The sequence below is a fragment of the Xenopus tropicalis genome, chromosome 2, assembly GCF_000004195.4.
Source record: "Xenopus tropicalis strain Nigerian chromosome 2, UCB_Xtro_10.0, whole genome shotgun sequence".
NCBI lineage: Eukaryota > Metazoa > Chordata > Amphibia > Anura > Pipidae > Xenopus > Xenopus tropicalis.
Window position 1 is genome coordinate 72,456,729 of NC_030678.2, and position 14,237 is coordinate 72,470,965.

The 14,237-nt window shown below is 39.7% G+C and overlaps 2 protein-coding genes across 2 annotated transcripts in view; one reads left to right on the forward strand and one right to left on the reverse strand.

The window, feature by feature from the left end:
- Positions 1 to 534: 534 nt before the first annotated feature.
- On the reverse strand, positions 535 to 4,695 carry pigw (phosphatidylinositol glycan anchor biosynthesis class W). Its single transcript, XM_002932988.5, has 2 exons — positions 4,358 to 4,695; positions 535 to 2,737 (listed from the first exon to the last, which is right to left on the reverse strand). The coding sequence occupies exon 2, from the start codon at positions 2,725 to 2,727 to the stop codon at positions 1,219 to 1,221; it is 1,509 nt and encodes a 502-aa protein (XP_002933034.1). The 5' UTR covers positions 2,728 to 2,737; positions 4,358 to 4,695; the 3' UTR covers positions 535 to 1,218.
- Positions 4,696 to 4,816: 121 nt separating this feature from the next.
- Positions 4,817 to 14,237, forward strand: part of myo19 (myosin XIX) — a 46,036-nt gene continuing 36,615 nt past the window's right edge. The window contains 3 exon segments of the mRNA NM_001128645.1: positions 4,817 to 4,965; positions 13,352 to 13,481; positions 13,605 to 13,753. Of these exon segments, the coding sequence (NP_001122117.1) occupies positions 4,921 to 4,965; positions 13,352 to 13,481; positions 13,605 to 13,753 (324 nt within the window). The 5' untranslated portion in view covers positions 4,817 to 4,920.

Below are 14,237 nucleotides of genomic sequence, written 5' to 3' on the forward strand. Positions count from 1 at the left end.
GGAAATTGAGGTATTTGTGCTGGCCTCCTCCATTGTCAGTATAAATATTCACTGTAAAAGAAATAACACAAACACCTGAAAGTTTGCAGTAGGGTATTACCAATTTTATTGCAGTGCTCTGGATGCAAAGGATAGTATCAAATGTTTCGGGACAGTAGTATGCCCTTCCTCAATTGTTAAAAAACCGTTTGATACAATTCAGGTGGAGTTTTTCCCTACTAGGTAAATCCTCTCTCCCCCACCCTCGACACTTGCTACAGCTGATGCACAGGGTTGGTGTTAAAGGAGCCAGCAAATGTATGTGCGAGTCGAGTAAAACTCCTGACCCTAACCTGCCCGCTTCCAGCCCGAACCCTACTTGACCCAGCTAGCCCACTCTATTTATAAACACGCACCCAACCCGCCCACCGATGATGTCACAAAAAGGGGCAGGGCTGGCATGCTCCTATAAATAAGAGAGCCAGAAGTCAGCAGTGGAAGGTCGCCTGAAAATGTTGTGCAGAGGTTGACCTGAACCCGCCCGACCAGTGGATATTGGGCTAGCTTGCACATCGCTAGTATGTGCCTAATATGTGACACAAGGTGTTTAAAAAAGAAAAAAATCACGTAAAATTCAGCTAAATAACTGTTTGCATTTTGTTGCAGAAGAAAAGTAACATGTCAGCAAAAAAAATCACCTTGTTCCATTTATTTTCAATTAGCCTAAAAATCTCAAATATTTTAATAAACTGGGAAAATAAATCAATAAAAAACACCAACTTGATTTTTGATATATCTGCCCTATACATTATGTCAGTGTGACAAAAGTCTCTCTCTCTACTGTGTGAAAATTCTACATTTGGTACCCACAGTCACGTCAACTGGCAAGCTACCCATGTAGTAGAGATTTTAAAGTAAATTAAATTTTTTTGTACTTTTTCAACTTCATCCCGTACAACTGGGGGATCTGAGGAAATCACATGTTTTTATCCCATAAATACATCCCGAAAATTAAATACACAAAAAATTTTATTAAGGCAGCTTTGTTTTATTATTACATTGCTTATGAAGGATTTAACTTGATCAGTCGTGAAATTTGGAAACATTTTTTTTTGCCTTTACTAGATCATTTATCACCTTCACAATCTTTAGGTTATGGGGTTAGGCCTACTAAGTAATGTACAGTCAGTCTTTATAGTCTGGTTCCTCCACTTTAGCAACAGCACTGAGAATCTGTACTCACCACCATTTTACAGTAACACTATTGATATGAAGAAAATATACTATTAAACAGGTGCAAAACATATACAGAACAAGTACAAGTAGTGATAAGAAGCTGGTGGTAGTCATAGTGTTCACCATCATATTTACCAAACCAGTCAAGATATTTGACAGCAAAAAGAAAAGCAACTGATTCCTACTAACTGCTTGAATTAGGCAGAAACTGGATTCTTTTTTGCCTTCTTTTAATTTAGTGCCTTTTTTTGTTGAAAATGATGATTTACATATTACCCATGTGCCTGGAATTCTGCTTCCGGGGACTAAATATTTAGCAAGCACCATAATCAAATCACATACAAATATCAAACAGAGGAATGAGAGACACTGTGCAATAATCCAAATAAAAAAAGTTACATTTGCTAACCTGCGAGAAACAGGTTCAATGTATATCTGAAATAAGTGAAAAATGGCAAAAAGCAACAACACTATTATCATAAGGTTCCACAAAGCAGATATCCAGTCTTTGAGAACTGCACGTTTCTTTAGAACATATATTCCAACCTGCACACCTGCCACATATATGGCTACATATCCAGTGACTGAGACTATCCCTTCTCTGTTTGCATTGAAGAAACCAACTCTTGTGCCTTTTCCATCGCTGCCATAGAAAACAAAGTCCTTCAGGCCTGTAGTTTCAAGGGCTAACTGATAAAGAAAAACAAAGGTTGCAGCTAAAACCCATGAGTTTTTTGCTGGGAAGACAGCCAGCAGGAATGATGCTAATACTCTAACGATTGCCAATGTAAAAAAGAAATTCCAGTGAACACCATACTCTGATACATGTTCGTGATAGTCTGCCGCTTTGACAGAAATTAGCCTTCCAAACCCCAGAATAAAAAGGGGCCACACAGACACTAGCTGCTTCTTAAGGTTTGAAAATCTATTGAGTGTTACAGCTTCTCTTGCTTTAGCTTCTGGAGAAACAATTGCATTGGCAAAAATAAAACCTCCCACGCCAAGGTCCATGACACCTGTTCCATAAGTCTCTGTTTTTGCGTACCTTCGAGGGAACACTGGAAAATCCACAGCAAGGATAGAGATGGCAGTAAGGATATTTAGAAAAACACGAAGGTTTGTGACAGGTGGTATAGTTTCACCTTCGACATGTACATTTAGGAAGGATTTTAAGATACAGATAAATTGTCCTTTTACACAGTTAGTCCTCCTTTTGTAAATAATGTAAAATAAAAGTGTGCAAGCTGCTGTGTAACTTAGTGGAAAAATATAAAGGAAGTCAGAAAATACTGTGCAGGATAGAATGAGCGGAAACACAAGAAGAAAGTAATCCAAGGAAAGGTGAAATTTCCAGGAATAATTTAGTGGACCATACTTCTCCTGATACAGAACAAGCAATAAACCTCTAAAAAGAAAGCACAGAGAAGATATGCTTAAACCTGCTGTAATTTCTGAAATGCTTGTTCCATTCAAGTTGCTTATAAAGGATTCTTTTAGGAGCTTTTCATTCATTCTTCTTATTCTGTAATAAAGATGAGATATAAAACACACTTTTATAACTAGTAAAGATGTTGAAATTTTTACTTTGTCCAGGAATAATTTTGGTTGAAAGTTGTAATTTTTTTTTACCGTGGCCTCACTGTAACAAAGTTGCTGAGCATTTAAATTTTATGTTAGGCACTTACCTTAAATAGGAAATCTTCTTAAATAAAAAGAAAAAACGGAAAAGGGTCTAGATAAAAGTGGTGGGGAGCACAGAATTCTATGGCCATGTATTATTAGTAGATTATAAAACATGATCTTCCTGGACTACTTAGGTCCATACTATGCCTGAGGCAGGGACTTAAATTGTGTTTTATTATTTACTTAGTTAGCCAATAAATGGTATCACTTACTCTATATTTTCTTTTTTTAATCTATGGTTAACACTGTACAACACTTTAATACCATAATTAGTAAAAAGGACAATGCCTGTAAAATATTATTAACGATTATTTATAAGGCACCAAAATATTCCACAGCACCGTATAATAAATGGATGCATACATCAGAATACTGATATACATATAAAAAACTACCAAATACCAAAACAAGGGGTAAGGGGGCCTAACTTGTACCCATTGAGAACGTGTGAATTTTACTGTGGTGAGCTCTAATTTCACCTGCTCTAAAGTCAAACAATTGATTTGCACCAAACCCCTACAATTATGATCTTTCCCATGACCATTGGTGGTAGGAAAGCTCATTTGTCCACTCTACAAACGTTAAGAGCTCAAATATCAGAAATGCAGGTAAAAACAAAGGAATTATTATTTATCCCTATCAACGATTCAGCATTAACATTCACTGTCAAAAGCGCCAATCAAAATTTTCAGTCCAGTCTGATTGATTAGATGACCGATATCAAAGGATTTTATCCAAACCGATCTCCCACCAAACATGCACCAATTAAAGATAATGTTGGTGCGTGTAAGGCCACGTTTAAAGGAGCAGTCCAATGTAAAAATTAAAATGGGCAAAACTGACTACGCAAAATAAAAATTCAAAAAAAAAAATAATTTTCAATGTAGTTAGTTAGGCAAAAATGTAATCTATAAAGGCTGGAGTGAGCAAATGTCTAACATAATGGCTACTTCCTCCTTTACAGCTCTCTAAGCTCTTAGCAGTCAGTAGCCAATCAGCAAATTGAGGGGGGCCATATGGGACATAGCTGTTTAGTTAGTTTGGATATTAATCTGACATGGGTGCTCACAAACTAACTGAACAGTTATGTCCCATGTGGCCCCCTCATAAAGTCAATAACTAAGGTTAGAGAGCTGAAAGCAAGAGTTCTGGCCATTGTGTTAGACATCTGCTCACTCCAGCCTTTATAGATTGCATTTTCCCCTAACTATATTACAAATATTTTTTATTTTGCACAGCCTATCCATTTCACCCAGTTTCAGTTTACACTGAACTGTTCCTTGAAGTCAGAAGAGCAGCATTTCGCCCTATCTTGCCGCCCAGGTGGGCCAGTGTTCGGTCCAACACCGAGACCTACATAGACCTGTCTGAATATAACCAATTCGAAGGAGCCATGTCATACTCACGCAATGCAAATTTCAAATCTGTCTATGACTAAACATTACGGCTAAATATTTACCTTATTTGAAATCGTTTGAAAAAAGAGCCTTTCCAGGTGTAACATTTAAAATGAATTCATTTATGCAAACAGTAATAAACCCATATAGTCGCTGAAGGATCTGGGAGTTCTGGTAGCAGTAAAAAAAAGACGACGAGATTTTTATTTCTTTCTGATGCAGCTTCGTCGTTTGCACACATAAAACTGCTCCCACAAAATGCCCAAGAAATCCAATTTGTCACCACTACGGCACCCACAATGTATTCGGTGCTCAGTAGCAACCTCTTGGTAAAAATGTATCGGCTCATAAACACACAGAGCTAATCCCACATGGAAACCTTACTGCTGCTTCCGCGTTCCAAGCTGGAAACTACTCCTGGAATCAGATGCAGCGCAACGTCCACATTTACCCAATCACCGTTTAGAAGATGAGTGACGTTCCTGGCGGCGGGCCGGGTTTGATCGGAGCTTTGGTATAGTTACTCCTCTTGTCCTTCAAGGGCTGATGAGGGCTCGACCCGAGTGGAAACTTTTACGAAACTGCTGCCGGGAAGTTTTTAAGGAGTACTGCTGCAATTTCAGCAATGAGCCGCCCTTTTACCAAGAACACAGTAAGGGAGCAAAAACAGGTAATTTTTGACCTTTTCTCCCTATGTGGTCATTTCATTGTGGGAGCAGTTAAACATTAAACTGCTGGTCAGTAAAGAATGGGTATTAAATCTATCAAGAAACTGACTGTGGTATCTGAAATGGTCTGTGTGTAAGTGTGGCTGCTTTCCTGGCAGAGTCGGAACGACTCTGATTTGTTTTGAGCGCTACTGTAGACTGACGCGTCGCGTATTTCAGGGTGTCGCCTTTGCCTGCAGCATATTTTGCTATAGGCGAGACACATTCCAGGAGCTGTGAAACAATAACACTTTGCTTTTATTGGCTTTCTCACACCTCCCAATGTTTAAATTATAAATTAGGGACAAATTAGATTACTCCCTCCCAATAACCCCCTTCATTTTCCCATGAAGCCACAACCCCATTCGGATCGTTTCCTGTACAAATGGGGACCATTGAGATGTTTGCTTTCCCTTTAATTGCTTATGACGTTGTAAGGTTTGCATGGAGTTGTGTGAAATGGCCATTGTAGCCATGGGCTATCTAGAACAGTGGTTCTCAACCTTCCTAATGCTGCGACCCTTTAATACAGTTCCTCATGTTGTGGTGACCCCCAACCATAAAATTATTCCTAAGACCATCGGAAATATGTGTTTTCCGATGGTCTTAGGCGACCCCTGTGAAAGGGTTGTTCGACCCCCAAAGGGGTCCCGACCCACAGGTTGCGAACCACTGATCTAGAAGAAGGGGCTCTTGGGCTGGGGGGTAAAATTGCAGCTTATTGAGCTTTCACAATGATTCATAGATTCCATCCATAGGTAACAGACATTCCTAGATGAAATGTAAAAGTTCACATTTACAACCTGAAGTTGCTTCTTATTGGGGTGCTGCAGGGTTCTGTGTTGGGTCCACTATTTTTAATTTGTTTATTAATGACTTGGGGTGGGCATGGATTGTAGTATCAATGTTAGCAGATGACACAAAATTATGCAGGCTAATTAAGTACATCCTGCAGGTGGCATTCTTGCAATATGATCTGGACAAACTGGCATGCATTTCTAGGTAGCTGAAACATTACAGAAAGCCCTAATAGATCTGTATTACTTTTATAAAGGGTGAATATATTCTACAGCACTTTACAATATGTGTGCAAAATTCAAAACAACCCAAATCAACTGTTATTTCCCAACATAGCAGAGAATTATGATTAGAAATGTTAAATTCTTTCTTTGAGGTGTGACCACCTGTTGTAAAATATGCAGCCCTTTGTTCTATATCTGATGCTTAGTAGTTTTGTGCATCCTCACACTGAATAAACCAATATGTAGTAATGAGTAGGGAAACACTACTCCACTGTTAACATCCTTCTGTACAAGAATACTGAATTTGGAGAGCACACTTAAGGGCACATTCATTAAAGTACAACAGGTTAGCATACAAAAAAAATGTATTTTTTCACTCTCTACATCATACTAAAAGTTAACTTAAAGGTAAACAACCCCTTAAATAGGAAATGTCCAATTGTTTACATAGTTGCCTCTGTACTAAGTTACTTGTCCTATGTTTTGCCATGCACTTGATAGGAGCCTTTGGAACATCCTGTTTAGAATTGACATTCATGTTACTAAGAAAGATAATACTAACTGGGCTACTTTAAAGCAAAAACCTGGTTGTTACAGGTGTCCACCTGTAGGTTTATGTTTGTGAGCTTGAATATGGTTTAAAGTAAATCATAGATTGGCACATAGTTCTAGATATGTGGTATATTGTTTATAATTTGAGCACAAAATCACTACTACTTTTAAAAGAATGTATTGGGAACCACAGATCTGCCATTAGCAAGGCATTATGGTCCCAGCCTTTTGCTCTACAATTCCACCCCCTCTACAATTGGACAGTAAACTTATCCATGCCACTGTCGTAGATGTGTACACACATGTATACACAAACACTCACAAACTTGCCATTTTCCCTGGATTCAGGGGGATGTGTACTTTTCAAAAATAGTAGACCTCTTGGGTTCGTATTTAAAAAGCGAAAGCTTTGAGGTGATTTTTGGAAATGTCCTCGAAATCGCCAGATTTAGGAAAGCTTTGCGTTTGGTAGTTGGAGTAGACAGACATGTGTACCCAGTTTGGATTCAGGGGAATTTGTGTATGTTTTTTTTGGGGTGAACATACTTGTTTGTAGCTTTACCCCACATAAAAGGGTTTTGGTGAGGTTGTCAAACCAGGGGATCTTTAAGCATTATTGCTACCATGAAGTGGGCGATAAGATTATTTGTCCCTAGGGGAATGCAGGCCATTGGGAGCGAGGACTGCATCAATGAGCCAATCCTCAAACCCGTATTGGCCAGGCAGACCTGTCAGAGGACCCTATACACAGGCAGATAAGCTGCCAACATGGTCTGATGAGGATGAATCAGCAGCTTAAATCTGCCTGTGTATGGCCACCTTTAGGGCCCAAATGGCTCAGCTAAGTAAGTCAGTGGCTGATAAGAAATATGATATTTAAAAGTTTACTCAAAGATAATGTGCACAAGGCCTGATGGAATGCACCCTCAAGTACTTAGAGAGTACTTTTAGTTTTACAATACTTTTCTTAGACTCACATTTATCTGGTAGTTACCTCTGGATTGGCAGAAAACTTATGTAAGTCTAGTATGTAAAAAGGGATCATGCTGCATAAACAACTGCTTTTTTAACAAAGGTCTGTTGCCCTTGCTAATGTTGTTTGAACATGGATAGGTAACTGGCTAAAGGATTGTTTACAGAGGGTGCTTGCCAATGGTACATTCTCTACTTGGTTTAGGGTTCTTAGTGGGTTGGATCACATTTTACTTAATTTGTTTATTAATGACTAGGGTATGGATATTGTAAGTAATGTATGAGTGTTTGTAGATGACACACAACTATGCAGGCCAATTAATTTCATCCAGGATGTGACATACTTTTTTTTTAAGTTTTGGACAGACTGGCAATCTGGGTAGCTAAGTGGCAGATGAGTGCAGTGCTAATAAATCTAAAGTTATACCTGGGATAAACACATGCAAACCACTTGTACCCTTACAGGGACAACATCATGCAAATCCATCATGGAGTAGGTCCTAGGCTTACTTGTGGATAACAAATTTGGCTGTAACAAGCAATTCCAATTGGCAGCTGTAAGGGCAAGCAAGATTTTGAGCTGTAGAAAAAAGGGGTATATATTTACAGGAAGGGGTGATAATTTGTATCCTTTTAAAAGCAGTGCTAGGGCACTGTATGGAATATGTAGTGCAGTTTTGGTGTTCAGTGCTCAAACAGGATATTATTGAATTAGGTGGTCCAGGGAAGGGCAACTAAGTTGGTTTAGGATATAGAAAGTGTCAAGTAAGGCTGGCCAAGTCGGAATGGTTTACACAGAGTAAAGATACTTATAATAGTGATGTTCAGGGTCAGGAAAAACTAAACCTGTGCTCAACCTTAACCCGCACCAGACCCTAACCTGCAAAATGTTGCTATTGTAGCAATAGTATTACCTGCACACAACCCGTACCAGTGTCTTTCCATTTTGTATGCAACTTCTGTGCAGGCCTTAGGTTCCAAAACAGTAAAACTTTGGGAGTAGAGAAAGTGTACGTCCCCACTCGGATCTGCACCCAATCCGAACTCGCAACAGTCACCGAAATTTCAACCCTAACACTCCTGATATAAAGGTAAAACCACACAACACAAGTGTCCTTTAAAGGACAGTGAAAGGTTAATATAAATTAAAAGTAAGTCTAAAGGCATTCTTTTTAAGGACTTACTGCATATCTAAATTCCCAGATCCCTGCTTGCTTCTCTTGAGATATGGTGCTGGCAGCCTACAGCAGTGTGAAGACTACAGTGACATCACTGAAATATCTCTGTCCTTCCTGTAGGCTGCCAGCGGCCTTCCTATTCTCTGAGCATGTGTGTATCTTGATCCTGTCTGCTGTTCTGAGCTACACATGCCCACCAGCCATTTAGAAGCGGATCTGGCAGAGGGGAGGGGGGGAGGGAATGAAACACATGTGCAGTATGAAGCAAGGAGGGAAAGGAAGGGAGAATACCTTTTTAGAGATGGCTGCCTGTTCTAGAAAATGTGAAGTAAGTGTGACTGAGTAAATATTTGATTAGGTGAGCCAAAAGTGTGGCGTTTTTACTAAACAATAGGAGGACTATTGGGCAGTATGCTTTTTAAATTTTGACTTGCATTCTCCTTTAATGGGAGACAATAACTATGTCTAAATATATATAAGGGGACCATATTTCTCCCTTTCAGCATACACAAGGGCATCCATTTTAGATTAGAAGAGAGTAGGTTCCATCATAATATATACGTGTGAAAAAGGTTTCATTTAGACTAAAATGTTAAACTCATGTACATGTGTCTTTTTTTTTTTTTTCAACCTAATTTCCTATGATATGGTAAACAATATCTAGCATAGTAAGTTTTCATTCCAAATGTCTCACTAACTAAACTTCAGGCTGTGCTTTACGGGGGGTATTTAGAATAGCAAAAATGCTGTTCCCCCAAAATCTCACCAGTATTAGTCTTTAGTCTGAGCTCCACCTGCCAGAGGAGCAGTTCAAAACTCTGCCATGCTCTTCATCTCTGAACTCTTATCCAGAAACTTACCAAACTGCTTGTTATGCTCCTCTTTACTCCCCAACACTTCTCTTATTGCCTTCTCGCATACTCGCATTCAAGACTTTACTAGGGCTGCACCCTTGTCTGGAATTCTCTCCCAATCTTTCTGCCTTTTAAAGGATCTCTTAAAACACATTTATTTAGAAAAGCTTACCCATATCTAGCTTAGGATAGCTTCTCTGTGCACTACATACAGTTACACGCAGTGCTCAAAGCCACATCTCTCGCCTTGCTGACTCCCGAACATGCAAATTCCCACACCTTGCATCTCAACCCCCTTCTCATTTTAGATTGCAAGCACTCTTGGTCAGAGGCCATGTTACATTTTGTAGTGGTTATTTGCTGCATTGTATGTCAATTTATGGCTGCATTGTGAAAAAAATTGCAAACAGCCATTGAAGTCAGTGGGTGGTTTTTTTGGTTTTTTATTTATTTATTTTTTTTGTGCTAACTTTTCTGTATTGTGCAACTTTTTCCACCATTGGAGTCAATAGCCATCTTTATTCTCAGCAAAACCTTTACTCATCACTAGTGCAGACAAGGGAGTAACACAACCTGTTACTAGGTCTCCAGCCAGAAAAGATATTACCACTATCCAAAACAGCAATAATGACAAGAAGAAGATAACACAATTTATTTCAGTTATAAAAAATGACTGGCCATCCTACCTACATATACAATATATTTAAAATTATATTTATACCACTGATCCACCTCAGTTTATAAACATTTCATAAATTAATGAAATCATCAAATTAAAAAATGTCCAAAGATGGCTCATAGCTGGCCAAAAGTTCTGGAACGGATATGTAACTGTATAACGGGACATTCGTACAGATAAAGATCTTGCCCTGTACACTATAGTGTACAGGGCACTAAAAGTGGCCACACACGGGCCGATAAAAGCTTGCCAAATGAGTGGATATTTTTGTGTATGGCCAGTTTAAGGGAGTGCCAATCCACACTCCCCAGCACACACTGGCCTTACCACATATGTTCCGCCTGGTGCACAATATTTAGAGAGGATTTGGCACCCTCCACTATGTTCCAAAATATGCAAAAATACTGGCACAACAGGACTTATTTGAGCTGGATGAACCATGCTATTTTATTGCAAACCATGTAACGTTTTGGGGACATGCCCCTATGCCAGACATACCAACCAGTGCAGCAGTGCAGTATTTAAAGTGTAGCTGCAATGACATCATCCATTTAATTAACTCATTTGTTCCCAACACAGTACATAGAAACTGAGAGGTTAATTAGTCCATTAGTCCAGTTCAAGGGAGTGGACAAGCTGAGAAATTGGATGTGTGTGGTAATTGGTAAAAATGTCCAGTATGCTTTAATAAGTCTAATGGGTCAGTAATGTCATCCTAACTTGTTCATAAATGATTCTTGGCAAACATGTTTGTACTGTCTTTAATAAGATGAGAGCAACAACATAAATTATGCTTACAGAAAATGCCTTTATCGGGGAAACCAATGTGCCGCATGTCAATGTTCTGTTGTGATTTTTTTATGTTTTGTTTTTTTTATACATGGTTAATAATTTAAAGTGACACTGACAGCCACTTAAAAGACAAGGAAAGTCAATCTATTAAGCACACTATTAAATAGTACTACTATTGCTATGTAAAAATGCTATATTTCTGGCTTAAAGAGAAAGAAAGATTGCCAGCGCTTAGTTTGCCTTTAAAAATAATTTTTACAAAAAATGAGGTGTTAGTACCACACTTTGGCCAAAATATGTAAGCTCACGTGCCATATCAAGGCCCCTCATTGTACGTGAGTCCTACACTGTCTAATGACTTTGAGTCTGTGATGCAGTTAAAATAAAGTCCCTATATTTCTGGCTTGCCTAATGAAAGATTTACAGAGATACACCTACTACATTCTACATACTTGTTTCAGTGAACGGCACCGCCATCTTTAACAAGGGATGCCCACTCCCTTTCCCTCACTGTCTCTACTACGCATGTGTCCCCAACATCCTCCAGCATCTTCCCTGTGGCCCCCTGTGTCCTTCTGTGTTGCCCCCAGCAGCTGCGTCCTTCTGTGTCTTCCCCCCCCCCCAGCTCATACACCAACTCGTTCAGCTCACACACCAACTCGTCGTAACTCCGCTCCCCGCTTGCCTCTCCCCCCAGCACCTGCCTGCCGGCTGCGTCCTCTTCTTATGGCACCAGCTGCCGCTGCATCCACTTTTTATAAGGGCGGTGGCTAGGGGGAGCGCTCCTGCTTGTGTGCATGCGCCGCCTACAGTCCTGGTCGTAGTGTCTGTGCAGGAGCGTTGCATTATGGGAATCTTCTCTACCCAGCTCAGCGTTTTTTCTTCCTGTTTAGCTTCAGATCTTCTGAACAGGTGAAATATGGGGAGACAACTGAAGGTATGCCTGCAGCTTGAGATTAACTCTTTACTAGCCTTTCCTTCTCCTTTAAAAAAAATTTTTTACACCTGCTGTTGTGTTTTAATTTGTATCAGCTTTAAATTCCTTATAAACTAAATCTGCAAAGTTTTTTCACTTCATAATTATGCTAGCACAAATTACAAACCCAAGGAGCAGCCACATTTTCCCCCCTCTTCCGGGTTTTAATTTAAATTCCTCCCAAGTGAATAAATATGCCCAATCACAAACCTTCCATGCCCCTTCTGCTTTCAGCCGGTGTGTGACAAGCTCAGCTCCGTTGTCTATGTGTAATGGGAAGGGGGAAGGAGAGCCCTTAGAAGCAGACAGGCAGGCACGAGAATAAGCTGGCCTGCTATTTAATTCTTCGTGGGAAGAGCAGAGAGGGGGCACAGTCCTTTGAAGTAGGCAGGCAATGGAAAGATCAAGCCTGCCTGCTATCTAGTTCACAACACCATGTGATGCTATGCGAGGGAGGGAGGGGGAACAAAAATGTAAATAAAAAATGTAATAAAAACACCAAAATAATACACAAAAGGTATTGCGCAGTGCGGTTAGCGAATACGCTATCCGCAATGGCAGTAAAACATTTTTTTCAGGCAAGAATAAAAACGATGCGATAAAAAATTACAGTGTGTAAGTGTGTGTGTGTACAGTAGGCAAAATGTGTTTTGTGTGCATGTGTGTGAGTGTGCAAGTAAGTGTGAGTGCTGTGAATGTGTGAAACCCCCCATGCCCCCCCAAAATGTATGTATGTATGTGTGTGAGTATAAGTGTGTATTAGTGTAATATGTGTGTGTATGTGGCACTTACCTGGGGTAAAGAAACTGCAGATCGCAGGAGGGAGACAGGAGACGCAGGCACAGCAGCTGCAGGGAAGGATCAGTGTGTGGGTGGCACAGGAAGTGGGGGGGCGGAGGAAGGGAGGGAGAGAGCAGAAAAAGTCTGGCACATAGAATCTACGTGCCTGACTTTTTCTATGGGGCCCCTGGGTGATTGCGCCCCAGGGGCCGCTAGTTACCCCCCTCTGCTCGTTTCCTAGGGGGTCCTTTACTTTGCTCTCATTCTCTGCACTGAGATTAAGCAGTGAGCGCAGAGAAAGCGTGCAAGATAAAGAAAACGTAGCTCCTACGTGCTTGGCGTTTAACATCTTTTTATGCCAGCATGTAGGAGCTACATTGTTGGCAGGGAAAGGGTTAATTGGACTATTTCATTCAGTTTGACTTTTCAATGACTTCATGCACTGGTATTCCCCATAAAAACATAGTTTGCCTCACTAAATCTCACTAAATCCTATTTCTTATGCATTGTTTATTTTGTTTTTCTCTTGATCAATGTACACCAGAACAATCTGTCTAATAACAACAAGCTGAACAATTCATTTGAGGAGGAGGTTAAAGCATTTTTGATTGATGAAAAACAACTTCACTTGTATGATGATCTAACTAAAGTGAACCCTGTAACAACGGCAACAGGTAAGAAATGTAACATTTGAGGCATATGTGAAGTTTGTCTATATGAAAAAATCAATAGAGTGGCTAGAGACAATCTAAGCAGATTGTATATTTACATGCTTTGTGTCTTATAATTTATTTCAGTGTTGAAATGTCTTCAGGCAAGATATTCAGCAGGTGTGTTCTACACAAATGCCGGGTGCACTGTGGTTGCTGTTAATCCCTTCCGGCCAGTTTGTAAACTGTATAGTTCAGAGGTCATGAAGGAGTATCACGCAGCCTCTAATCCTCAGGTAATGACTACATTCTTCTGTAAACCAGCAGCCCCATCAATTTATTAATGAAAATAAAGTGATGCAATATGTTTCAGGAACAGAGATTGCTCCATCTGTACCGCTGTTTTTAATCCACAAATGTGCCTTAACCCTTTTACTGCCAGCTATTTTGGTCAAAACTTGTATTGCCAGACAGTTTTTGAACATTTTGCACTGTTTCACTTTAGGGGCCTTTCCTTGGGGGTACTTTTAGGTTACCCAGGAAAACAATATATAGTTTTTTTCAGGACAACCTAAGCTTTCAAAATATGGTAGAATTTTTGTGTCATTCCAATTCTGTATAAAGATATAGGCTTCTAAATGTCTAAAAATGAAAACAAAATCTAATTTTCCATAATATAAACACACATACTAGAAACAAAAATTATTTTATGCACGAAAATACAATCGATTTGGAAAGTCCCCATGTCTCCTGAACGTGCCAATACCAAATATATATAGT

Coding starts and splice junctions, on each gene's coding strand:
- pigw (XM_002932988.5), bottom strand. CDS start 2,727: ATGAATGAAAAGCTCCTAAAAGAATCCTTTATAAGCAACTTGAATGGA.